The sequence below is a fragment of the Vipera berus genome (assembly GCF_964194415.1).
Source record: "Vipera berus genome assembly, chromosome: 3".
NCBI lineage: Eukaryota > Metazoa > Chordata > Lepidosauria > Squamata > Viperidae > Vipera > Vipera berus.
The window spans coordinates 15971523-15998990 of NC_138204.1; the positions used below are offsets into that span (position 1 = coordinate 15971523).

The 27468-nt window shown below is 41.4% G+C and overlaps 1 protein-coding gene across 6 annotated transcripts; it reads right to left on the bottom strand.

Moving 5' to 3' along the window:
• Window positions 1-359: 359 nt before the first annotated feature.
• On the bottom strand, window positions 360-26206 carry RAE1 (ribonucleic acid export 1). Of its 6 annotated transcripts, XR_014025947.1 has the most exons (15): window positions 26130-26206; window positions 24354-24450; window positions 20822-20926; window positions 19720-19812; window positions 19001-19087; window positions 17770-17856; window positions 16841-16912; window positions 16448-16555; window positions 14275-14381; window positions 14113-14188; window positions 11886-12080; window positions 10187-10272; window positions 7948-7981; window positions 3224-3732; window positions 360-2160 (listed from the first exon to the last, which is right to left on the bottom strand). XR_014025947.1 is itself a non-coding variant. In XM_081323892.1 (14 exons), exons 2-13 carry the CDS (start codon window positions 24441-24443, stop codon window positions 7978-7980), a joined length of 1110 nt encoding a protein of 369 aa, XP_081180018.1. In that variant the 5' UTR covers window positions 24444-24450; window positions 26130-26206; the 3' UTR covers window positions 3026-3732; window positions 7948-7977. The 6 variants fall into 6 exon arrangements, 5 of the variants coding, with proteins under 5 accessions (XP_081180018.1, XP_081180019.1, XP_081180021.1 ...); XM_081323892.1 differs by lacking the exon at window positions 360-2160 and having other exon boundaries at window positions 3026-3732; XM_081323893.1 differs by lacking the exon at window positions 360-2160 and having other exon boundaries at window positions 3026-3732; window positions 26044-26177.
• Window positions 26207-27468: the final 1262 nt, after the last annotated feature.

Here is a 27468-nt window from a genome sequence, read left to right on the forward strand (position 1 = left end):
GCAGTTCACCTCCCAGTATTTCACTGCAAGCTCAGCGTGTAAATAAAGCAATTCTTGTTTTGAAGAAATTCGTGTGTCTTGTCAGTTGAGATAAATGGTTATTCTTATAAATAGCTTTAGGAGGTATCTAAATCCATCCTGGGACAACAGAAGGGAAGCTTCTGAATTTGTTGAGACTGTCTTCTATAATTATCAGGAAAACCAAAAGGAATCTGACTTTTGGGTGATCCCAGCTTCCTAAATTCGATAAGCACGCAAAGCAGTGGAGTTGTAAATCTTAATTTCCTATAATTTTATTTTGCTTTAATATTTAGACTGATTAGACCAAGCCTTCCAAACTTTCTTCTTTTAACCTGCAATAGATACAAATGCTGCCATCTTCTGGCTCAAGTAAAGTTTACAGTATCAACTATACTTGGCTTTTTCAAAGCAACCTTTTAAATTTTTTACCATTCATCCATTATTATTATTTTTAATTTACAGTGAGCAGTTAAATTTCTGAAAAACTATTTTTCAGGGCCAAGCCAAATATCATGTGCAGATTATTTGTTTGGCTGTTCAGGAACATAAACATAAGCAATTTGTTACCATTTTTTTTTAAAAAAAAATCATTTAAAGAATTCATAGAAATGACCAATCAAAAGAGAAAAGGAGAAAAAAGTGCGTTAATCTACTTATTCCTGCTTAGAAGACATACTGCTTTTTTAGAAATTAAGCTACTTATGAAGAATTTGTGACACTTGTGACAAGTGTTGCTTGAATCCCATCCATTGCTTGTTTCTTTATTGGTTAATAAAAGTTTTCACTAGTTATATAAAAACTCCCTTTTTACAACCCTGCAGTCCCTGTTCGGGGTAGAATCAGGGCAACAGGAAGGACCTGAGTGTTTACTGCTCGGATGCCTTTCCTGATGCCTACACACAGCTTTACAGATATTTTCATCTTGCTTTTGTGGAAATTCCAGTTTTTAGTAAAGTTGTAGTATTTCTGATTTGATCCTTAAAGCATCTCAAGGGATTGGGGACAGCAGGATTGATGTATTTATTATATAGTTTTCACAGGGCTGTTGGAGCAAAGCTGTCATACTGTATACCAATTAACAAAAATATCTGTAACAAAATGTCAGTTAAAAACAAGTCATAACAATTATTCCCGGTGTAACAACAATTGGCCTCAAATAATTTATTGTGCTTTCAGTCCCTGTAATCATTCTATAAAGGGATGCGGTGGCTCAGTGGGTTAGGATGCTGAGCTTGTCGATCAGAAGGTTGGCAGTTTGGCGGGTCGAATCCCGAGTGCCGCGTAGCAGAGTGAGCGCCTGTTACTCGTCCCAGCTTCTGCCAACCTAGCAGTTCGAAAGCACGTAAAAATGCAAGTAGAAAAATAGGGACCACTACGGTGGGAAGGTAACAGCGTTCTGTGCGCCTTTGGCGTCTAGTCATGCCGGCCACATGACCACGGAGACATCCTCGGACAAACGCTGGCTCTTCGGCTTTGAAACGAAGATGAGCACCAGCCCCTAGAGTTGGAAACGACTAGCACGCATGTGCGGGGGAACCTTTACCTTTACCTAATCATTCTATCCCAAATGCCCAAGGACCCTGCAATGCCTTAAAGCAGATATGCCTGCCATGGAATTTGCACTTACCAAAATATTGTGGACACATGTAGTCCTCAACTCACAACAATTGGGACTGGAATTTTGGTTACGAAATGATGCAGTCATTAAATGAGTCATCATGTGAGCAGACCCAATTTTAGGACTATTTTTAATGCAGATTTCCCAGTGGACTTTTGTTTGTCGGGAGCTGACTGGGAAGGTCACAAATCACGGTCATGTGACTACAAGACTCCACAACCATTGGAAATATGAGCTGGTTGCCAAGAGCTCAAAATGCAATTGGGTGATCATGCTGTGTGTGTGAAGCAATGGTCATAACTTGGAGGACAAGTCGTCACCTTTTCCCAGGCTGTCGTAACTTTGAACTGTCATTGAATGATCGTAAGTCAAAGACCACTTGTTCAGTTGATCAAGATCAGCAAAAATGTATGAAGTTCATGGGGCAAACTCATTTCAGAAGCATCTTAAATGCAGATTTAATTTAAACAATCAACAGAGGAAGGATATTATTTTTCTGGGAGCTTGCCATTCAGGTCCATCTACAAGGAATCATCAACAGAGGAAAAGTTATACTGTAGATTTGTTCCCTCTAACACCTATTTATTCAGATAAAGAAGAGTAAGTCATATGGTCAATCACCGACAATGAGGAAGAGAACAGTTTACAAATAATTTTACTCTTATTTGCTCTTTGTGTGACTTCAGTCTGTTTAAACTATACACAAACACCAATGTGTAATGCTGGTGGTGGAAGAGCTCTATTAATCCTTGTTTTGCCAGTAGTGTAGCAACAATTGCCATCTATAAACATGTGGGAGGAATTATTAAAATGATTCCACTAGCGGCCCTTATATTTTTAATACCTGGCAAGAGCTGATCAAGAAAAGATCAGAGTGCCAGAGACAAGAGAAATGAAGGCAAATTATTTCTTTTTGTGGTAAGGGAACAAATTGATGGTACAATAGAGCAGGGTGTGGAGTACAATCTGCATGATGAAAATTGTAAAAAAAAGCAAAAAAAAGGCAGTGTTTTCTGAAATCATCATGCAGGTTTTCACAATCTCTCCACATAGTTTTGTGATAGTGTGGCAACCTATTTCACAAATTGTTCATCTGCATTTTCTAATCTATTCATCATCTTTTCTGTATCAATTTGGACAATTAAGAGATTCCAACAAGATGCCCAACTTCTATTTTAGATCAGCTTAGCAAGCCTCTTAGTAAACTGTTCAAATTCCAGCACGTACATAACCCATAGAGATAAAATGTTGCTTTATTCAGTAGCACCATCAGTGTTGCATAGAAGTAACTTGTGAAAACCTGGGGCCTGAAGTTTAGGGGTTAATTCAATCAGGATATGAAATCTGTTCTTAGAAAATAAATCAAGTTCAAGACCAAAGCATAAATAATAGTTGATTTTTCAATAGATTTCATGAATGGAGTTCATTGGACCACAACGTGAAAACTGATTTCTTAAAATGACCACTGAAGATACCTACACATTGTGCTGAAGAAGATCAACAGTAACAACCAGATTGCGGCTAAGGACACTTGCTTAACTTTTTACTAGAAAAAAACATCAAGGTAATTTTTAAAGAACTTACGTATAAAGATGGCATTAAGACCAAGTTGGGGCAAAAATGTAAGAATCTCAACCTTGGTAAAAAGAACTGAAAATATTTTGTTCATGATTTTAGATCTGTTCATATACTGTGAACCTTTGAGAGAAGTTAAAATATTTTAAGCTGCTTCTGTTTTTTTCATTGTTAAATATTCCACAATTCTGTTCCAAGTCCTGTTGGAGGAAGGAGACTGCTGTCATGTACAGTGTGATCCTATGCATGATTGACTGGAAATTAAGCCACAGGTTATAGGCCCTCAGCCTTCAAGTAAAAGGTAGGAGCAAATGGCCAATGTAGAATAATTAAAGTGAAAGCAGTTCCCATTTTTCAAAACAGGGGAAAAGGAAAAGACGCTGCGCATTTCTTTCTTTTCTTTTTTGATCTTTCTTATTTTGGCCTCGTTAAAAGCACAAGGAAGAAGCCCAACTGACAGGCACGGTTAGTTAAGTTTCTGGTAGAAATTCCTTCCTCAGTTGAAGTTCTTGTGGCACCTTCAAAATAAAAAGGAACACAAGGATTTGTAAGAAAGGTTGCTTTAGAAAGTGAGGGCGTAAGGGTCCAAACATTTATTTTATGAACCACAGTGTTAGAAATGGAAAAAATAATTATGATGTTAAGATGTAGGCTCAAGATAAACTGACCAATTATTTCCTACAAAATCTTTTAACATTTTGTTATGTTAGTTTAAGATTTTTATATAATACATTTTTTATATAATAGATTTTTTTTTAATAATACAACATAAGAATAATTTTATTTAAGTTTGATGGTAATATTCCACTTCACAACTCCAAATTGTACTCTCCTATTACAGGTAGTCCTCAACTTACGATTATGGTTGAAACCAGAATTATAAGTTGTGCAGGCCATTAAGCTAATCATCACATGTTCAACCAGATTTTCTGACATTTTTTGTGATGGTCATTAAGTGAATCACCATGTTTGTTAAGCAAATGTCATGTCGCTGAACAAACCTATTGTGCACAATGGGCATTTTTTCCCCTGGAAACTGGCAAAAAAGGCCATAAATCATGGTCATATGACCATAGGACATTGCAAATAGCTGTAAGTGTGAGCTGGGCATCAAAAATGGATCATTTGCCCACTGGGGGTGGGCACAGTTGTTGGAACTTTGAATTCTGGTCATAAGTATCTTTTTTGGGGGGTGGGTTGCCATAACGTCAAACATGTGCTTAAGCAACTGGTCGTACATTAAAGAGTACCTGTATGAGAAATATTTCAGATTTACAAGGGAAAACCTTCTTTGGAACATGGCACCTGTTGGCAACTCATTAAACTAAATACATGCGGCCCACAGTGGAAGAGTGATCATTAGAAAAGATTCATTTCACTGAATTAACTATAATTATTCTGTACGTTCCCCTCTATCCTTGATTACCCAGCCACTGGTGCAAATTTAAAATTCTGGGGTCTATTATTCTGAGATGCACTCAAATAACTGATCGCTAAACACGTGCTTCAGCACCTTTTCCATGAACCTGAGCAGCTGCTACAAAAATATAAAGAACACAGCACATTTCTGAAACTGACAATATTATATACAAACACACACATACTCAAACTCGGAATTAAAAGTGTCTCACGATATCGCGTGTCTTAGTAACTTTCTTTACAAAACATTTTAACTCGGACTTAGGAACACCCAACATAGCACGATAGGTGTATTTACTTCCCAGATGAAGCAAATCCATATATCCAACCTTGTTTTAGCACATAAATGAAGCTTCTCAAAATCATTCTTCAAAACTCAGCAGTTTAAAAAAGTACAGAAACCCAGTCTGCCAAAAACTTTACATCAGAAAAGTAATGTAAAGTAACTTGAAATATATTAATTCCTTTAGACTGTTCTAATATTGTACATAAGAAAGTACAGCATGATGCAGGGCACCTTAGAAGCTTGCGAACAAGCTTTTCTTCACGGCTGCCACTGACTAAGGAAATAGAACATTTTGCAACATAAATGCTAGCAGAAAGACACAATAAGCCAGTTTTATAAGACAAAGCATAATCAAATCTGTAAAATTTAATGGTAAATTGTTTATGAAGATTCTAAGTCATCCAGGCCACGGTTATACCAAAGGTGCTTTTTCAAGAGGCAACTGGACTTTCTTAATCTAGTTGCCTATTTATTAATGGTAAATTATACTTTCAAGAAGAGTTATTTTAAGATAAAATACTTGAAGAGAACATTGGCAAAGATATAATTTAAATATCACTCTTTTCCATTTAGGTCCACATACTTAAGATTTAAATCAGTCCATGTTGATCTTATTGTTGTAGTTCAAGGAGTCGATATACTTTATAAAAACAATTCCTGTCCCTTGCTCCCAGTAACAGTATATTAACCACACACTAGAGCAGGGATGTCAAGCTTGCCGCGTCACATGATGTGTCGCGATGTATCGCGACTTTTTTCCCCTTGCTGGAGCTGGGGTGGGCGCGGCTTCCGTGTGACGCATCCAGCCGGCAGTTTGACACCCCTGCACATGAATGAATAAAAAGTTTTTATATGGAAAAAGTCCAATAATGTATCTCCTTAGAGCAGGGGTCGGCAACCGGAAAAAGGAAAAGAGCCACTCAGAACCGGTTCCATCACACAAACAAAAAAGCGGGAGCCGCAAAAAGTGCGTGCGTGTGCGTCCACTCACGCGCATGCGCAAAAAACATTTTGCACATGCGCAAAATGGGAGGCACCTGCGCGTCGACGGGTCTCCCCTTTGGAGAGGTGTGTGCGGGACGGTCCGGAGACCTGCCGCGTTCGTCAAACATGGACGAACACGGCAGCTGTGCAAACGGGACCGTTTGCACAGCTGCCACGTTCGTCCATGTTTGACGAACGCGGCAGGTCTCCGGACGGGACGGCGGCGGCTTGGAGAGGTGCGCGCGCACCTCCGCCCTTCGGAAAGGTGTGCATGCACCTCTCAGAACGGGTGGTGCCACTCTCCATTTGGAGAGGTGCGCGCGCACCACTGCCGGTTTGAAGAGGTGCGCGCACACCGGGCGACTGGGAGCCGCAGGAGATGGCTCAAAGCGTCGCATGCGGCTCCGGAGCCGCGGGTTGCCGACCTGTGCCTTAGAGAAAGGTTTCTTCTACCTTATGACTCACTAATGAGCATCATTTGATCCATCCACCTTATTTTATTTGATCACAGCCTGGGTCTAGAACTCCTGATGAAATTTTCAAGGGAAGATAATCACACATAAGAAATAATGCTCTTTAAGATATTCTGGTTTCATCCCATTAAAACAACTTTACCTTGGGCCAAGCACAACGAACAAAGCATTGGTAGCCCAAATTAATAATCTGCCAAGCCACCTGTAGTTTCAGAACTACAGATGCGATGGCATTTCTTAATGCCTGTAATAAATTAATAAGCATTATTGTTAAATACTAACTTTCTTGATGATCACCTACTCCAACAACAGCACAGCAACTTGCTTCTGGCTCATGTTTTACCCTTGCTGTATACCTAAAAAGTGTCAATGTAAATAAGCTATTTTCTAAAATCAAATAATGGGATTTACACCAGCAGACAAGTAAAGCTGATGCTTTTAACCATGCCAAAACTTAGTGCCACAATTAGCTTTTGAAAAATAGCCATCAACATAATACCTGATATGTCTATTAGCATATTGTGCATAAAACAAAAAAAGTTTTCTTGCAAAGCCTGGTAAGAATTATTAATAGTTCACATCTCTTGAATAAAAAGCACTGCATTAATTGCGGATTTCAAAATATATTACTCTAAAAAAGAAAAGAGCTTTACTTAGCTGACATTACATAAATGCAGGTAGTCCTCAACGTATGACAGCATTCGAGACGAATTTCCATCGCCAAATGATATGTTCATAAAGTGCAACCGCATTGCTTAGCAACAGCAATCCCTGCAGTCTCATTTGCTGTCACTAATTGAATCCCACAGTTCTTAGGTGAGGCAACTTCCTGCTGGTTTCTCACAAGTCAATGGGGAAGCCAGCAAGAGGTCTCAGGCTGGCAGACAGGTAAAGGGCGGCTGCTGGGTGGAGACAGAGCGAGGTGCGGGGAAAGGTTGGGGGGGAAATGCTTGAGAGGATGCAACGAGGTTCAGAAGATGCATGGTACGGGCCAGAGAAAGTACATGAGGATGAGAGGAGCAGCACGAGAGGTGGGACATGGGTCAAGAAGGATGGGTGAGAGACAGGTAATGGATCATAAAGGGTGTGCGAGAGGTGGCTCACAAAGGGTGTGTGAGAAACATGGTGTGAGGGGGTCAGGAAGAGTGTGTGAGAGAGTTGGGAAGGATAGGCACAGGTCAGAGGGGCGCAGCAATGGTTGAGGAATAGTCCCCTGAGCATGAGCACAGAGTGTCCAGGGAGGTTGCTCAGGTGAGGGAGACTTACTCCAGCAATCTGCAAACTTCCCTGTTGGCTTCCCCACTGACTTTCCCAGGTAGCCAGCAGAGAAGGTTGTAAATAGCAATCACAAGGACCCAGGGCATTGCAACCGTGTGAAACAGCTGCAGAGTGCCCAGTCTGCGAGGATGACCATAGGGATGCTGGGAGGGCTGGAATGATCATAATCACCACTCGTTCAGTGCTGCTGTAACTTCAAATAGTCACTGAATGAATGGTCGCAGTGAAATGAGGAGCATATTCCTCTGCATGAGTCATAGGGGTCACACACATAAACACACAAGAATGGTTACCTGCTAGACTCATAATGACTTCCATAAGATTTAACTGTAAAAATGAAAAATGCTTTTTTATAATCAGAAAGAATATGCATTTAGTCTATATTACATTAGTTACCAGTTCAGCACTCCGACACAAACCTTTAAATGTTTATGAGCTACTGTCTATGACCTAGAAACAGTACAATCAAGATTCTTGCCATAAGCAATAGACTAGGGATGGATCTGTTCTTCCTAAAAGCCTAATGCATGCAAAGGTGATTTCAAAATATTAGCATATACAGTATGGGGCAGTCAGAGCTTCTGCATGCCAAATATGCACTTCCTTGCGGCCCACACAGCGAAACTCTGGACTGATTTGAACAAAATATCCGGCATGCAAATACCTGCCTAACTGCAGGAAGAATTCTCTGTAACCCTACATCTAATCTGACGGATACCCGTCAATCCTGACAAAACCATCTATGGCTCTGTTGGGAGACATTAATGTTATGTGAACTTGAAGATAACTTTTCAGCAGGGGGTAGAGGGTCATTACAGGGGATCCTAAGAGATCAGGAATCCTTGTAAGATACCAAGCAGCATGAAAATGTGTGGTTTAAATGTCTTTCAGACTCAGTTCTAGCATCCTCAGTTAAAACAGTGTTAGCTAGTATTGTTCTCATCAAACCCTTTCTAATCTCACGAGAGTCACAAACAGGAGAAAAGTATTGGGATGAACCGTCTGAAGCTGCACAAATTAACTTTTTCAATTTAATATTAGCCAACCAGGAACAACAGACATGCACTCTTTATGTAGTAGCACGCAGTAGTATATAGATAAGCATACATTTCTCATTTACAGTGAAGTTACTGATTTCCCTCTTTAGCTAAGAAGCAGATACATTGAGGTGAATTGCATCCGCCTCAAAATTTCATTGCCTAACTTCCAGATTATAGGCATTTGACCATTAGTCTAATTAACAGGAAAAATATTTTAATTCAAATCAATTTTATTTAAATAGTAGCAAATATTACAACATATGAACTTACAGAGATTGAATTGACAGAAATATCATAATGTACAAGTTCTACGGTCATGTTTTGCTCCCATTTTTTTTATAAATAGCTATAGCATCAACCTTGAAAGAACAGTCCTTTGGCAGTCATACAGAAGATTCCGAAATGAAAATAAACCTCAACTGGAATAATATTATAAAAGTGTTCAAGCCATTTCTATTTGGTTGTATTCTGATTTTATTCCCATACTTGATAGTGTTGGAATTGGCATAAAAATGCTGAGAAGAGTTATTCTACCTGGGATATATCGGGGGGGAAACACCCTGTATCTACAGGGCAGATTGGCTTACAGAAATATACACATATGAGTCACAGAAAGTATTCTTCAATTTAAAACACTGGTCCTTCCTTTTTTGTTGATACTACAAGCATGGACACAGTGCAATGCTAACATTTGTCCTGTTCACTCACTCCCTTGTAATACAGATCTGTGGAAATGGAAGGCAGAGTTCCAAGATTTAAAGTTTCACAAAGATATATGGCAGCATATAGTGCTTCTATATGATACAGAGTCTCAAGGCCAATAATTATCCTTTAAGGCATTGCTTAACATTTTCAAGTTATGGTTGCATGCTGGAATTGCTCTCATCTCAACTATATAAGCTTGGACTAGCTTGGGATTTTTAAACACAATTTATTGTTCACTTACATAGGTAGAAAAATAATACATATAGGATAAAAAATAACAACACATTATTTTGTTCTAAGTGGCCAGGAGCTTAGTATTAAATTTACATTTCTATTATAAAAAAGAAAAATCATTGCCTTGAGTTTTTATTGAAATAGAAAGGTGGCCTATAAATATACAGATAAAATACACAAAAGGTCTTCAGTCACAACTGTCTTCCTCAATCCCAGTTAGCCTTTTTTTTTAAACTTCTATCAAGAAGAAAAAAAGGGGGTTCTCGGATTTTCTGCAGTTTTCACAATATATTTTTCAAACTGACAAGTACCTTTAAAAGATGCAACTACTGTCTCTTGATCCAATGCAAAGATTTTGCCTCTATTAAGAAAAAGGACCACACCTTCATGCACATGTCAGGCATTCCTTGCAAGGTAATTTTCCAGCCAACCAAATGTGCTTTGATGTTAGTTACAGAATCTCCTGCTACAAATTAATAGGCAACTCCAAGGAGACCAAAGAAGAGCAGGTGGCAGGAAAGCAACACAGAATTATGGACAGATTTATACTCACTACTTTTTGTTTCTAGGTTTTAGTTCTTCAGCAGCACTGCGCAGGAAAATATAGTTTTTCTTTTGGGGATTATAGAATTCATGCCCCTGGGGGGGAAAAAAGATTGAACACAACATTACATATAAATCTGAATAATGGCATTATAAAGTAGGCGCACAACATTTGTGACATTCCATTAGGTTTTTCTGCAAAATTACTGAGCAATCATTAATGCTATAGAAACCTCTATCCGGAGTAAAGACCAGTTGTTCCTTGACTTAAAACTTTACGTGAAAATATATATCCGGAAAGCAGTTCTCCATTTAAATATCCGTGCAAGGGCATTAAGAAATATTCTATGTGCAAAGAGAAGTTAAAATTCAAGCTGTCAGCTAAAGAGCAAAATCAGTGGGAACAAAACAATTGCTGAGCGACAGAAATTCCAGTCCCAATTGCTGTTGTAACCTGAGGACTATCTGTGGTTCTATCATCAACGGGGTGAAAGGGAAAGGAGAAATTATATATATTTGTAGCATCCCCATATAATAAGAAATATCTATTCATAATATAGATAATGTACTAATTTTTCCAATAACCCTTCGTTATTCATCATCAGAATATGTAACATAACTGTGACAGATCTGTAACAGGTTTGGTACTTTCACTTTCTTACCTGGGCCACTTCAGTTAAAATTCGCTATGGAAACTTAATAATGATTTTCTACTTGGTACCAAGTCTTGTACCAACTTAAGGTGGAGTTCAATGGCATCAAAATGTTGAGGTGAAACCTGGTGAGAATTCTTTTCTGAATAACATACTATGTTTAATGCCTATCATTAGTAGACATCTGAAAAAAGATGCTTTCCTTTACAAAAATGAGGCTGATACACTGGAAGATTTCAAGTTTGCGGACACAGTAACAACTCACAATGTTCTGTTCATATTAGCAATTATACAGGGAGACCTCATTTAACCACCACTATTCAGTGACTGTTCAAAGTTAGGACAGCACTGAGCAATCATTATTTACTACTGCTAAGCTTGTAAGCTGCCCTGAGTCTTCGGAGAAGGGCGGGATATAAATGGAATTAAAATTAAAAAAATTTAAAAAAATTATTTATGACTGGTTCTTGCAATGCCCCTGTGGTCATGTGATCAAACTTCAGGTGCTTGGCACCGTCTCCACTTATGACCTCAGGGGGGCTTCAACTCTCCTTCTCCCCCACCCTTTTTTTCTGGTTGCCTTGCATTCCCCTGATCCCAGCTGAGCTCCATCATTATCTTCCTCCCACTGCTGACCAGGTCTGTGCGGTGTGGCCCTTCTTGAGGCAGCTGCTGGCCATGTGTGGCTTCCCAAGGACAGAAGCGGAAGTGAGGGCAGTAGGGCAAGAGAAGTGTAAGACCCTGGTCTAACAACCAGAATTAGGACTACCAAAACTGCTGTCGTTAAGTGGTATGGTCACCTTTCACCTTAACAACCGCATCGCTTAGCAACAAAATTCTGGTCCCAATTAGGGTGGTTAAGTGAGGAGTACCTGTATTCAAAAACTGTATGTTTCCCAACTGCTAAGCAAGTTATTAGAGAGATTTCATTGGAAGAGCATCCCAACTGTTAGCAACAGCAATGGAGATGTTTACTAGATATTTCAGCACACCGGAGATGCTGAATTTTCCTAAGAACTGCTACTGAAAGGAGTTATCTTAAGCAAACTCAGTTACCTTTGACCAGTCATAACTAGAAGCATATGAAAATATGTTGCCGTTATGGTTGAAGCAGCAAGCGGATATTGGCTGGTCTAGCTGCTCGGATGTTTTAAGCTTTGTCCGCGCATCTTTATCCCAGAAACTGAATCTGCCATCAGACCCTACAGTTGCAAGAGTGCCGTGGGCAGGATGGAAGGCAATCCCGTTTACCTGTTAAGTAAAAATTAAAATATAGTTTAAATGTTCTCATACTCTCAGTAATTAAGATTGAAGTTCTACCTTATCAAGCTTTTAAATTAAAAAGCGTGGGGAAAAATGGAACAGGAAAAATACTGTAATAACTACTTCCACAACCAGATGACTTGTATCCCAAGGCAGGGCTTTTCAACCTTTTCACCCATTGTACCACTTTTAGGATATGGCAACATCCGAGTACCACCAGTTGTCTAGCAAGGTGTCAAAAACTTAATGACCAAAAAAAAAAAAGGAAAAAAGTGATGGAAGTACAGGTAGTCCTCGAATTACAACAGTTCACTTAGTGACTGTTCAAAGTTACAATGGCACTGAAAAAAGTGCCCCCCAAGCCACAGCCGAGCAAGACACCTGTCTTCTGGGCTCAGAAGTGCCAGGATCAGCGCCGAGCTCCAGCTGGAGCCTGGCGCTGATCCTGGCGCTTCCGCTGAGCCCTGACAGCCCTGCAGATCCAGCCGTCTCTCGCTCAGGCTTGTGTGGTGCTGCCACCGGTTCAGCTCATTCCCCTCCCCTGCTACCACTTTTTTAGGATGATCGTTTACCACCTGCCAGGTGCTAATGTACCACAGGTGGTACCCGTACCACTGGTTGAAAAGCCCTGTCCTAAGCTATAGAATGAAGTGTGTAGTTGTGTAACAAAAAAGTAATAGCTCCACTTTAATCTGCAACAATCAGATCTGGATCCAGTTCTGAACACTATTTTAAGAAGGGTTCATCACAGCAATTGGAAGTTAAAGGAAATAAGCATGATCTGGAAACCTAAGAGAAAGAGAAGGACCTAGAACTCTTTAATGTTGGGGCAAGAAGACTAAGGGGCATATGGTAGCACTCTTCAAATACTTGAAATGATGTATCACAAATCAAGACCTGTTGGCCTGTTATCTAGCATTTCGAAATGCCAGCAAATAATGGATTCGGTATCTAGGAAAGCGAAGTCCAAGTGAAGGTTAAGAAAAAAACATCTTCCTAAACTGTAAAAGCAGTTTGACAGAGGCTGCAATTATCTCCCAATATACAGGCCTCCCCTTGCTGGATATGTTCAAATGGAATGTAAACAATTATCGGTCAGATACCCATACTGACTTGACTGGATTCAGAGTCTTCAATAACACCTTTGAATATGACTCTTAAACAGCCAGTATCCTTCACAATTGGCTTGGTAATCTGAGTTTAAATTTAGCAATATGTATTAGGCTGCCAATTGCAAACTCCATTTTAGACGAGAGACAGTACTGCTTTCCCATATGGGACAGTGATTAAAGCATTCACTTTCATTACTTTTCTCACCATCATATGTTATTTTCACAAGGAAAAGATTGAAAAGTACCCTTAGGAGCCTTTGGTCAAGCAATGCAAGTATTTGAAGTAGGAAGGGTTGTTTTTTCCATTTCCTCAAGCTAAAGCGTAATTGCTTTACCTGTAGAATTTAATCAGAACCAAGCCAAACTGTACCTTCTCTTTCTTTTGTATTAGCTAAATTCTGAATCCCACTTATCAAATGTACTAGTAAGAGTAGGTTTCCACTCAGATGTATTATATTAAACGGAAATATCCTGTTGAAAACAGAGCAATTATTTCTGCAATTTAGTATAAATATCCATTTTTCTACTTTAATTTGTCCTAGAGTAGACATGTCAAACACAAGGCCCGGGGGCCGGATCCGGCCCGCGAAGTGGTTTCATGTGGCCCGCGAAGCCATCCTGGAAACAGTGAGGGAACGGCCCCCACTGCCTTGGCCCTGGCCCAGAGACCCTCCTCCTGCCAGAGACCCTCAGATCTGTCCCACTCCTGCCCAGGTCCCCATAGGCACCCTTGATGCAAACGATGTAGAGCTGGCCACGCCCACCCAGTAGGCCATACGCACTCTAGCCACGCCCACCCAGTAGGCCACGCCCACCCTGGCCATACTCACCCAGCCCCCTGAGGGCAACCGCAATGCTGATGCGGCCCTCCTAGAGGAAACTTACTGCACAACGCACAAAATACTTACTGCATAGATATCCTGAGGCGCAGATGTGTTTGTACCATTGGATCGATGGCATTTGAAGGTAAAGTTGTCTTTGGCACTGAAAAAAAAATGTATTCCTTCATTTCACGCTGCACTTCTTGGAACTGATAACGGGTAAATAGCAGACCACTTCCAGATACTTACGGATTTGGTGGGTTAATATAATGAATGGCAACTCTTCCTTCGATACTTCCAAGGGCAAAGCCTGTTGGTTTGTTCACTTTGTCTTTGAAAATAGCCACACAACGATGCTAAATAAGAGAGACTGTGTTTTAATCAGATACTTTTATTTATGGCAATTACCGTATTTCCTGGCGTATAAGACGACTTTTTAACCCATGAAAATCTTCTCAAAAGTTGGGGAGTCGTCTTATACGCCGGGTCGTCTTATACGCCGGAAAAAAAACTCCGGCGCGGCTCCGGGACACGGCTGGGCGGGAGCGTTGGGCAGCTCTCCCCACGCGAAGGCGGCGCTGCCTGTTGGCTCTTGGCCCGAGGGGAGGGCCTCGCGCCCGCCGGACTCACCTGTCACCAGCACCGCTCTCCCCCTTGCGGGGATGCGCTTCCGCCGGGCGGTGCTGTCGGAGACGAGCCAGCCTATTGGCCGGGATCGGAGCTACGCGCCGGACTAAGAGGCCGTTTCGTGAGGCGAGAGGGCGGCGGGAGGGGGGAAGGAGGCGCCGTGAGCAGCTGCTACTGCCCGCCCTGCTTTTTGCAAGCAGGCTTCCAGCAGCGGGAGGCTCTGGGATGAGCTTTGGCACGTCTTCCCTGTGCTGTGCTCTGTCGGTGGCTCAAATCCGGAGTCTCAGCCTCCCAGCTGATCAGCAGAGCAACGAGCGGCTGGCAGGCCAGGTAGCCGGGTTGCTGCACGGATTCCCCCCCCACTTCGGTTGATTGTCGAGCCCGGGGCTTGACAGCCGCTCCTGCTCAAAAGGCAGGGTTCAGCAGCCGGCGAGGCGCTCGTGCGGAGCTCTCCCAGAGCTGGCGGGCCAAACAGGGACTGGCCTCGCCTGCTCTGCGCCAGAGTGGTACCCGCGGAGGCGGCCAAGGGCAAGCAGGGCAAGGCCGCTCCTGCTCAAAAGGCAGGGTTCGGCGGCCAGCGAGGCACTCACGCGGGGCAATGGGGGAGAAGCAGGCTGATCGCCTTACAGGTACCTGGGACTCTGACGCACTTTCCCGGCCATGTGTGCCCCGAAGAAGCGCTGATCAGAAGTCAATCTGGTTGCTGCACTACAAGTCCCTGGGGAGGGCGGGGCCTCGCTCTGCGCCTGTGCGCGCCCTCTGTAGGGTTTCTGCAGGCCGCTGCCAAGCAGCATGCTTTCCGGCAGCAAGTGAGCTGGGAAGGAGCGGAGCGCGGGGGGAGGAGAAGGTGCCCAGGAAAAGCAGCCACACCGAGAGGCTGCACGCCCAGTCCAGCTCCATGAGGGGCAGGGTGGGAAGCCGGCCGGGAAGAGGGACTGGGAGCCCGGGCCAAGCGCGCCTCGGCCGACAGTGAGAGGGAAGCGCACGAGTTCTAAAAAAGAGGCTGCGGGCGGAGCTGCCCCGCCCTGCGCCCAATGGGAGAAGTTCAAGGCCTGGGGGGGGGGAAGCAGGAGGGGCGCCGGCCGTGGCGGGGTGGTGGCTGCCCTCCGGCGCTGCCTGCCGCCCAGGAAACGCTGCGCCTCGGGGGCCGGCAGAAGCGCGGGAGCAGCGGGAGGGCCGGCGGGGCCAGTCGGGCCTTCGCCTCCTCTGCGACGGGCAGGGCATGTAAGTATTTTCCGGCGTATAAGACAAAACCTTGAAAAACTTCTTAAAGGTAGGGGGTCGTCTTATACGCCGGAAAATACGGTACAGTTTTCTATTTATCCCATTAGGAATAAGAAACCAATGCTTGGCATTACAAGTAGCCCTTAACTTACAATAATTTAGTGACCGCTCAAAGTTACAATGTCACTGAAAAAGTGACTTATGACTGTCTTTCAGACTTATGACATTGCAGCATCTCCACAGGTCATGTGATTAGAATTCAGTCGCTTGGCAACTGGTTCATATTTATGATGGTTGCAGTGTCTGGGGGTCATGCGATTCCCTTTTTGCGACCTTCTGACAAGCAAAGTTAATGGGGAACCCAGATTCACTTAACAACCATGTTACCAACTTAACAATTGCAGTGATTCACTTAACTGTGGCAAGAAAGGTCTTAAAATGGGGCAAATTTCACTTAACAAATGTCTCTTTTAGCAACTGAAATTTTTGGCTGAATTATGGTTGTAAGTCAAGGACTACCTGTACAATTGAACACAAGCCATACTGTGGAAATCAAGAAAACTTAAGTTACCTGATGTTTAAGTGGAGAGTCTATCCTTCTAAATTCAGAAGGCTGATTCTCTAACTGATAAACTATCAAGCCCCTTTCTGCAGTAGCAACAACGGCCATGGGATATATCTAAAACAGGAGAAATTATACGAGAGTACAGATTGGGAGAATTTTCAATCCTAATTTTATATAGTCAGGTAGTAAAAAGTGCTTTATTTCACATTCACATCTAAACAGGAAAGTATTTAATACAAAACTAATTTACATTTTTTTCCTGCACTAACCGTACATCTATTTTATTATCATAACAAATAATGCAAATATTAATTACCACGGTATAAAGAAAAGACTGATAGTCAAGTATGGTATGATTCTAACTAATTAAGACCTGAAAGCTTCTGAAATTTGTCTTACCACATCAGCACAATAGCATCGTTCAGGCAACTGCAGCGTCATCATAGGAGTGGGGGTTCGTGTATCCCAAAACTTTAAAAAAAAGTTAAATAAGGCCTCAATAATTTTTTTTTATGTAATAGCAGAATGATCATTCATCATTTCACTTTGAAGTGTCTCCAAACCCTAATCAAAATTGATTCAGGAAATACTATAATGAATATGGGAGACTGAAGATACAAATGAGCAAAATGGTTGAATAAGTCATTGGCAAGCATTTTTTATACTATATAAGAATTAGATGCACTTAGGTAATATTCTGTCCGATGGAATTCTCAATATTGACTTCTCTATCATTTGAAGTACTTCAAGCATGGCCCAGGTTCAGAAAATGTACTTTTTTATCGATATTGATAATTCTATGGAGCATTTATCTGTATTTGTTATGATTTTTAAAAACTGTATGTCAGGATACCAAATAAACTAGGACTATTTCCTTGGAAGCTCATCATTACTGTGTTCGTCTATTTTGTTCCAATTTTCTCTTTTGTTTGTTGCTTGTAGTTTAATTTTTAATCTGCTGCATTTTTAAAAAGCATAGCTAAAATAGTGTTACAAATGTAATAAACAAAAAACAATTGCTTCCAATTGTAAGTTTGAAGCATTTCACATACATCCTTTATAATCCCCAGAGATACTGTATATTGACACTAACTGGGAATGAATACGTTAAATGGATATTATGGAATAGACACTTCCCTAAATAAACTGATACCTGAATCAACCATTAGATTTCACCCTCCCAAGTCCAATCACTTTGAAATAAGCCTCACATTTACAGGAATAAATTGCACTTTACCATGTCCTAACAATCATTTCCCCATAATTATTACACAGAATTGCAAAAAACCTTTTTACACATTTTTTTAAAACAAAACTTACAAGCTTACCTTTAACGTTTTATCCCAACTTCCAGTCATCACACAACTATAATTTGGTGCTTTAATCCAATGGACGGTCTTTACAGGAGCTTCATGCTGAAGAATATGTTTAAAAGAATTCTGGAATCACTTTCCAGTCATGCAATTACAGATTTCACTTTTCTGTAAAAAAAAACATCGGCCTAGCCTTGTCTTTGCAATGGTTTTGGCAAGGCTCTTACTTTTTTCCTGTGCTCTTCAATTTAATATAGACTTTGTTACATTTTTGGTCCCATTAAAATACAAGCTTTAATTCAAACCCACAGATATCACTCCATAAACATCACGATCATTATATTTCAGTCAGTTCATAGTTTTTAAATATCTGGAAACCACCTCATAGAGGAGGAATAATTTGAAAAGCACATATTATATTCCAATGAATACTATATAATCAACTTTTTATCCCACTTAAGAAAAAAAAAACCCTTTAGGACAAGACTGTGTGATCAAAGCATCATGTATAATGTCTTCCCATGCAGCTCCATCATTTAAAATATTTGTATTTGAACATAAATTAAAATATTGACAACTTTCTTAGAAATTAGAGTTAAGTAAGGCTAATTACTCGTTCCAACTTCTGCCCACCTAGCAGTTCAAAAGGACGTAAAAATGCAAGTAGAAAAATAGGGACCACTACGGTGGGAAGGTAACAGTGTTCCGTGCGCCTTTGCCGTCTAGTCATGCCGGCCACATGACCATGGAGATGTCCTCAGACAAGCGCTGGCTCTTCGGCTTTGAAACGGAGATGAGCACCAGCCCCTAGAGTCAGAAACGACTAGCACGCATGTGCGGGGGAACCTTTACCTTTACCTTTAAGGCTAATTCATTAGCACACATCAGCAGTCTCCAACCTTTCTGGCTTCCAGACTGGCAGTGGCGGTGGGGATAGTAGGTGGTTTCATGCGTGCAACCTAATCTTGTACATATACAAATGGGGCTTTGTGTGCTCGCCCAGTTTGCGCCACCCGGTTCCCAACAGGCTACAGATTGGTACTGATCCACGGACCAAGGGTTAAGGACCCCTGGTGTACATAGTCAATCCATTTGAATATTCTGCACTTTGCCAGGAAACTTTTAAGCATTGTTTTTTAACAAGCTTTTTTCCCATCTTGTGGCAGAAACTTGTTGAGAGTTAATGCATCAAACTCTTTAGGGTTAATCTGTTACCAAGAAAACGATGCATATTTGAAAATTGTACCTGTGCAATTTGTATTGCTTGATTACTGTTAAGATCCCACATTTTGGCAGTTTTATCACAGGATCCTGTGAATACTTTGCTTCCATCCTATTAAACAACAGAGAACAAAAAACTATGCATTCCAGAATGCCTACTTAGGATGAAGACATTTTAAAAAGAAATATAGGTAGTCCTTGACTTACAACAGTTCATTTGGTGACTATTCAAAGTTATGACACTGAAAAAAGTGGCTTATGACAATTTTTCAGTTACAATCTTTGTAGTATTCCCCATGATTGTGTGATCAAAATTCGGATGCTTGCCAACTGGTTCATACTTATGACCATTGCTGTGTCCCAAGGTTATGTGATCAACTTTTACCACCTTTTGACAAGCAAAGTCAATGGGAGAGCAAGGTTCCCTTGTTACTAACTTACCAACTGCAGTGATTAACTTGGCAAATGTGGCAAGAAAAGTCGTAAAATGGGACAAAACTTACTTGACAAATATCTCAACAGAAATTTTGGGCTCAATTGTGCTCTTAAGCGAGGACTATCTGTAGCGTATTTTTTAATGGCTAAACCTCTAAAATGGGGTTGCTTTTCTCACTCTGGGACAATTTCCTTCACTAAAGAAATTGCTAAGATTTTAAACAGTGGTTTTTATCTCACTCTCTTCCTCCTTCTCTGAAAACCATTATAAACCTTTAAGTACATTTCTTCTGAAATAATGGAACGTACATCACTCCAGCAAACATCTAGTACTGGTCCTGTATGCATCTGTTGGGCTTTTGGAATAGTTTGGCCGTTATCTTGGATTTCCCAACAACGAACCTGAAATAAATGCAGACATTTGTAAATATGAATTAATTAATTAATTTAATTTAATTTAATAATATTTCTATACCGCCCTTCTCCCTGAGGACTCAGGGCGGTTCACAGGGCAAGAATAAAATACAAAGTTACAAATATTAAAAGAAAATTAAATAATTGCCCGATTTTAAAACAATTGATATATTACAATTATAAAACCCCAAAGATAATATTAAGAATACAAGAATAAAAAACCCCACCAATCCCCCATCAGGCTAGGCCGGCTTGTACAAACAAAAACGTCTTGAGATCGCGACGAAAGGAGCGAAGATCGGGCGCCATCCGGAGCTCTACCGGTAACTGATTCCATAGTTCCGGAGCGCCCACAGAGAAGGATCTCCCCCTAGATAGCACTTGAAATGTATGTAGTTTATCCCGTCTCTTTGACAATGAAGTACATTTAGCTTCATAAAAATGCAAGCTTCATAAAAATGAAAGCAGCTCAATTCAAGGCCTTGGAGATCAATTTATATAGCAACTATGCCACACTTCTCTTAGTAGTTTTCCATTCCATGACAAAATGTTTCATAAATAAAAACCTGAAAAAAGGTGTTTGATGAAAAAGATATCAGCACACACAAGTCCAAGGAGTAATGTTTCTCCAGACTTAGATAGTGTTAAAGTTTCGACTTTAGTGCTTCTTCAGAAAAAAATAAAGTTAATATAAATTTGATGAAATGAAACCAATTAGTAGCCCAGTCCTGAAATTTTTACCTAACTCATTTCCATTTTAATATTATGAGAGGTTTTGTTCTGAGATTCCTTAGGAAAAAACTATTAGATTGCAGCACTTCTTCACTGTTAATACTTTGTTACAAGCTGATTTTGTCTCATAGAGGTAGCATGCAGTTACTTTAACCTTTGCCCACTTATGGATAATCACATTTTGTCTGCTGGATGCAGTAATTTTTCATTTAGCAAATGCAGGGAAAGCTGAACGCATGATATGCCTCTATTTTTATTTACTTACATCATTTGCCCATGATCCTGCAATAAGGAAATTACCCGGCAACGTTGGTGGGCTGAAAGCCAAACAACCTATGCTGTCATCAGGTGGGGAAGTAACTTCAATATCCTGGAAAAAAGTCAAAGTTAAAATGTGTTGTAAAAAGATACATTTTAAATTATGAACATCCAATTAGGAAAGTCAGACTGAGAGTCATAGCTACACTTCTACAAAGGAAAAAAAACCTTAAAAAATAAAATTGCAGTCAGCTTTTATACATATATATATATATATATATATATATATATATATATATATATATATATATATATATATATATATATATGTGGATCGTTGGTTATTCGGGTTTTTCCCCGCGTAGAACTAAAGGTGTAGTGGCGACGTTTTGACGGAATCCCATCCGTCATCATCAGGCTGGTGGCTTCTGCTTCCTTCTTCTGGGAGAAGCATGTGGCTGTTTGTTCCTCTTTTTTAAACTGCCAGAGGGGGTGTGTTCTGTGGGTGGAGGTGTGCTCTGATTGGGTGGGGGAGTAAGTGTGTTCTGATTGGGTGGGAGTGTGTTTTGAATGGTGGGGGTGTTCTGATTGGGTGGGGGTGTGTTTTGAGTGGATGGGCTGGTCTCAGCTGCCAGATTAGACCTGAGCTGGTGAGTTGTGCTGCTTTTGTTCGGCTTCGTGTTTGTGGTGGTGCCATGTTTTTATAGTGGGTGTCAGTTTGCTTATTGTGTGGTTTGGAGGGGTTTAAAGTGGCTGATGTTGCAGCTGTAGTTAGGTTTCTGTTTTGTGGTTGTGCCTCGTTATCATTGTGGGTTCGGATTTGCTTTTTGAATGGTTGTGTGGTGGTGATGTCATGTGGTGTTATCATGAGTTTGGGTCTATCATTCTAGTCTACAAGAAATCCAACGGCTCCCTAGGACACACTATCTACCATAAAAAAACACACACAAACCGCTATCTGAACGCACTCTCACACCACCACCCAGCACAGATCAACTCCGTAGCCAAGACACTCATCTCCAGAACAAAACACCTAGCTGACGAACAACACCAAAAAACTGAACTACACACTCTCACTAATGTACTAACAGCCAATGGATTCCAAAGAAACACGATTACCAACTTAATCCGAAGAGAGACACCCACAAAAACCCAAGACAGAGAACAAGAAAATGGCAAAGCCCTCCTCCCATACTTAAAAGGGACCACAGACAGAATCAGCAAGGTCCTCCAAAAACACAACATCAAAACAGCATTCTACACAGACAGAAAAATATCCACCATCCTAAGAAACCCCAAGGACATAATTGGCTTAGAAAACCAAGGAGTATACGAAATCCCATGCACCACCTGCCCCACCACATACATCGGACAGACCAACAGAAGAATAAGTGCACGCATTGAAGAGCACAAAAACTCACTCAGAAAAGGAGAACAAACTTCATCCCTGGTCCAACACTTTGAAGCCACGGGACATGAAATTGATTTTAAAAAAACCAAAACTATCGCCAAAATTGAACATTTTAACAACAGAATAATCAGAGAAGCCATTGAGATAGAAAAACGCCCCCACAGCATAAACAAACGAGATGATACCTCTCGCCTACCAACCATTTGGAAACCCGCCTTGATTGACAGACGAGTCCCAACCACCAAGAATGATAGACCCAAACTCATAACACCACATGACATCACCACCACACAACCATTCAAAAAGCAAATCTGAACCCACAATGATAACGAGACACAACCACAAAACAGAAACCTAACTACAGCTGCACTTTAAACCCCTCCAAACCACACAATAAGCAAACTGACACCCACTATAAAAACATGGCACCACCACAAACACGAAGCCGAACAAAAGCAGCACAACTCACCAGCTCAGGTCTAAGGCTGGCAGCTGAGACCAGCCCATCCACTCAAAACATACCCCCACCCAATCAGAACACACCCACCATTCAAAACACACTCCCACCCAATCAGAACACACTTACTCCCCCACCCAATCAGAGCACACCTCCACCCACAGAACACACCCCCTCTGGCAGTTTAAAAAAGAGGAACAAACAGCCACATGCTTCTCCCAGAAGAAGGAAGCAGAAGCCACCAGCCTGATGATGACGGATGGGATTCCGTCGAAACGTCGCCCCTACACCTTTAGTTCTACGCGGGGAAAAACCCGAATAACCAACGATCCACATACGAACACCCGCGAAAACCTCAGAAAACAAATTATACATATATATATATATAAATCTTTGGTCATTCGGGTTTTTTCCCTGCATAGAATTAAAGGTGTAGGAGCAACGTTTCGACGGAATCCCATCCATCATCATCAGGCTGGTGGCTTCAGCTTCCTTCTTCTGGGAGAAGCACGTGGTAGTGGCTGTTTGTTCCTCTTTTTTAAACTGCCAGAGGGGGTGTGTTCTGATTGGGTGGGAGTGTGTTTTGAATGGTGGGTGTGTTCTGATTGGGTGGGGGTATGTTTTGAGTGGATGGGCTGGTCTCAGCTGCCAGCCTTAGACCTGAGCTGGTGAGTTGTGCTGCTTTTGTTCGGCTTCGTGTTTGTGGTGGTGCCACCCGAATGACCAAAGATCCACATACAAACACCCGCGAAAACCTCAGAAAACAATATATATATATATATATATATATATATATATATATATATATATATATATGTTTTCTGAGGTTTTCGCGGGTGTTCGTATGTGGATCTTTGGTTATTCGGGTTTTTCCCCACGTAGAACTAAAGGTGTAGGAGCGACGTTTCGACGGAATCCCATCCGTCATCATCAGGTTGGTGGCTTCTGCTTCCTTCTTCTGGGAGAAGCATGTGGCTGTTTGTTCCTCTTTTTTAAACTGCCAGAGGGGGTGTGTTCTGTGGGTGGAGGTGTGCTCTGATTGGGTGGGGGATAATATATATATACACACACACACATGTATGTATGTATGTATGTATGTATGTATGTATGTGTATATATATACACACACACACATCTGCATTTAAATCTCATCACTGTATCAAAAAAACATATGCTTTAGAGAACATAACCTAAAATTGATGTGTTTTGTAAGCAAAAAATAAGTATCTATTAAGTATAACACTTTATAACATTAATATACTACTCTTCCTCCCTTTCTTTCTTCTATCAAAGATCATATTTAGCTGTCAAGGTTTGCATACTTCAAAAGTAAAGAGGATATGTGAAAAATCAGGCTTTTAAAGAATAGCAACGGCTTATGTCCTTGTGTGAGGGCCAAAGGATTTTTTTCTGAATATTCTTAAGGGTCTACAATTGTAGTAGCTATCTGAATGACAGTTCTAACAGCTACTGTATTGCAGTACTGTATTGCAGTCTCCAAATCTCATTAACAAATAATGCATAAAGCTAAACCTATAATATTTGGATTCAGCCAAAAGTATTATACACCTTCACCAATAGGCAAACTTGCCATCTTTTCAAATTAATAATTGTCAAAATATTTTATGTGAAGTGATTTAGTTTTTCTCAAGGCAACCAGTGGCTTAATACCTTCATTGGGTTGTGATTATCTGTAGCAGTGCTGCCAAACATACTGGTGCCTCCAGTTCCAAATCCTGATGTTGACCCAAACAAACTCATCTTGGTCCTGTTATAAGTATGCAAAAGAATTTCTGGATGTTATTTATTATACAGAGTGTTCAAAAATCAACTTAACATATTAAATAAATAACTCTTACTTATAACATAGGCTGCTTTTATAAGTGAAAAGTTTACACAGAAAAAAATGTAAAAACATCATCCCCACATGCCTCTTTTTTCATCTGCCGTTGCTCTCTAGACAGATGATATCTGTCCTAGGCTTAAGGCCTTTCCAGCACATTATTATTTGGAAAATCTTTAATCTAAAACTTTAACTAGCTTTAACTTCAGAGTTGCTTATTGTGAGACTTACATGGGCTTAAGCACTCCAGCATCTTCTAAAACGTATTTTAAACTTGGGTTTATACTTTCAACTGAAGTTTATTTAATCTGTATATACTGGCCATATTACCTTTATTTTTAATATGGAGAGCTTTCTTTACACGTTTTAATATTTCTTAAAGTACACTACCTTACATTCTAAGGCAGCCAATAAATAACATTTCATGGAATGAAACATGCCTTTGGACAGAATCATACGGATCTTGTTAGATGTGAATTAGATAGAGCCACTTTGGTGCAGGGAATCAAGTGCTGGCCTACAGGAGGTGAGTTTTAACAGATCCCACTCCCTCCCCTCCCCTCCGCCCCTCCCCTCCCCACCTGTCATTAGATTTTAATGTTTGGTTTTAATTTATTTATGTTCTAATGTACGTGTATAAATGTATTTTTTATGACTGTGAGCCACCAAGACAAGTTTCCCTGAGGTAAGATGGGTGGCCAATAATATTTAATTTATAAGAAAGGGAGGAAGAAAGGAAGGAAGCTCTCTTAGGCATGAAAAATTGGGTGAGTTACTGGTCAGCTACTCTCAATGCAACCCACCTCATGGGGTTGTTGTTGTTGTGGGGAAATAAAGAGACAGGAATATTTGTCTGTCTCTATTTTTTCTAATCTTGCCAACTTTGACATGACAAAGACCTTGACTCCCAGAATTCCTCAACCAGCATTCTGGCTAAAGAGTTATCTTAAAGTTGCCAATTTTTTTTTTGGGGGGGGGGAAACATAACAAGCAGCATGTCCGATTGCATTCAATGGGGTGGTCCTTCTGAACTGATGCGGATGTTGCCATCACATCATTCCGGTTACGGACTCACTATTTCTTGACAGCCGGATTCTGAGTTTCCACGGGAATCAGAATGTCCCGTTGGGTGGCCAATTTTAGTCCTTGAACTCGGAAAGTCTCAGCGAAGAGTCCCTAAAAACTCAGCCCGTTGCCTGACTGAAGGGCAGCGGGGACCCAGATCGTATTTCTCTTCTCGCCACGAGTGGGGACTGCAGCTCCAATAAGCTCAGGTGAGCCGGCTGGGAATTATGGGGAGAGCGGTCCAAGGTACTGAGGACGGGATGCCGGTGAAGGGAAGAGCGCAACCGAGTCGGAAGCCGTAGAGGCCAGGCAGATGCTCTCTTCCGACCAGAGCTGGGGAAGCAAGGGAAGCTAGTTTAGCTTATTCTATCTACCGGTAATTTATCGTGCACCCCGTCCGCCCCAAAGGTCCTCAGAGAAGGACGATGGAGCCCTGCCGGCCGCCTCTCTTACCTCGGAGATCTTTTCCGGAAAGGAACCTTATCCGAAAATTATCCGGGAGAAGGAAAACAAAACAAAACAATACCCAATACACCCACCTGCCAATCCTCCACTTCCCTCAAGCCACCACGCCGATCAGGACCGTTGGGATTGTCCGCGAAGCCTAGGCCCTTCTTCACTGCGCATGCGCCAAGCGACGTCCGTTCTCATTCGCCAGCAGCAACTCACGGGTTAATGGCGGAGCGTGACGTATCGCCTTTGGTCCCTGGCGTTGGGTGCGCGATGCTCTAGCCCAGAGGTAGGCAACCCTGGCTCTTTTATGACTCGTGGACTTCAACTCCCAGAATTCCTGAGCCAGCTGTGCTGGCTCAGGAATTCTGGGAGTTGAAGTCCACGAGTCATAAAAGAGCCAGGGTTGCCTACCCCTGCTCTAGCCGAATGTGCCGTAAAGTAGCCGCCCGAACTTGGGGGGTCCCGGGCTGCGCTAAATTCTCGGCTTCCTGACCATATTGCGCAGGTCTCCAGGTTGGGAAAGTATCGTAAATCAGTTCGCTATGGATTTTACCAAGGGGGATGCTTAGAGACGTAGTGCTAATGATTGCCTATATAAAGTGTGTTAGTGGATCTTTCACTCGTGTTTTTTTTTTCCCTCTGGGAGAAAATAGGAGGTTGTCTATGAACTACATTAGTGAGCATTGAGGAAAAGAAGTACGTTTAATGCTATTTCTTGCTTGGAACCAATATTATTTTCGGTCCGAATGTTTTCTTCAGTATTGTTAAATGTTACCCACGCATATAATCACGGCTCCTTGCCTTTTGGAAGAAGGCTGTTCTCAGAACATTTAAAGTTTTGAAACTATAAATTAGGTCCCTGTTGAACAAATGCATAGCAAAAAGGGAGGGAATCCTTCACTATATACTCCATTCATGTTTGATTTTATTAAGACTGTAAACTAGACAAAAATCGTTCTTTAGCTTAGTAATCTGTAAATAATGGTAACTATAAAGACTAACCCCCTTCATGGATTACTGCCTTGTCGTGGCGAAGGGGCTTGTGTAATTCAATGAAGCTATGAGCTATGCCGTGCAGGGCCACCCAAGACGGACAGGTCATAGCAGAGAGTTCTGACAAAACGTGATCCACTGGAGAAGGAAATGGCAAACCACTCCAGTATCTTTGCCATGAAAACCCTATGGACAGTACCAAAAGGCAAAACGATATGACGCTGGAAGATGAGCCCCTCAGGTCGGAAGGCGTCCAATATGCTACTGGGGAAGAGCAGAGGGCTAGTACTAGTAGCGCCAGAAAGAATGAAGCGACTGGGCCAAAGCCGAAAGGACGCTCAGCTGTGGATATGTCTGGTGGTGAAAGGAAAGTCCGATGCTGTAAAGATTTTTTCTCCATAGGAACCTGGAATGTAAGATCCATGAATCAAG

Excerpts from the sequence above, each read along its gene's own strand:
- RAE1 (XM_081323892.1), bottom strand. The coding sequence starts at position 24,443 with ATGAGTTTGTTTGGGTCAACATCAGGATTTGGAACTGGAGGCACCAGT. Across the intron at positions 19,088-19,719 it reads TAGATGTTTGCTGGAGTGAT|GATGGAAGCAAAGTATTCAC; the intron begins GTACGTTCCATT and ends GTTGTTTAATAG. Across the intron at positions 16,913-17,769 it reads GTTGGGATAAAACGTTAAAG|TTTTGGGATACACGAACCCC; the intron begins GTAAGCTTGTAA and ends TTTTTTTTAAAG.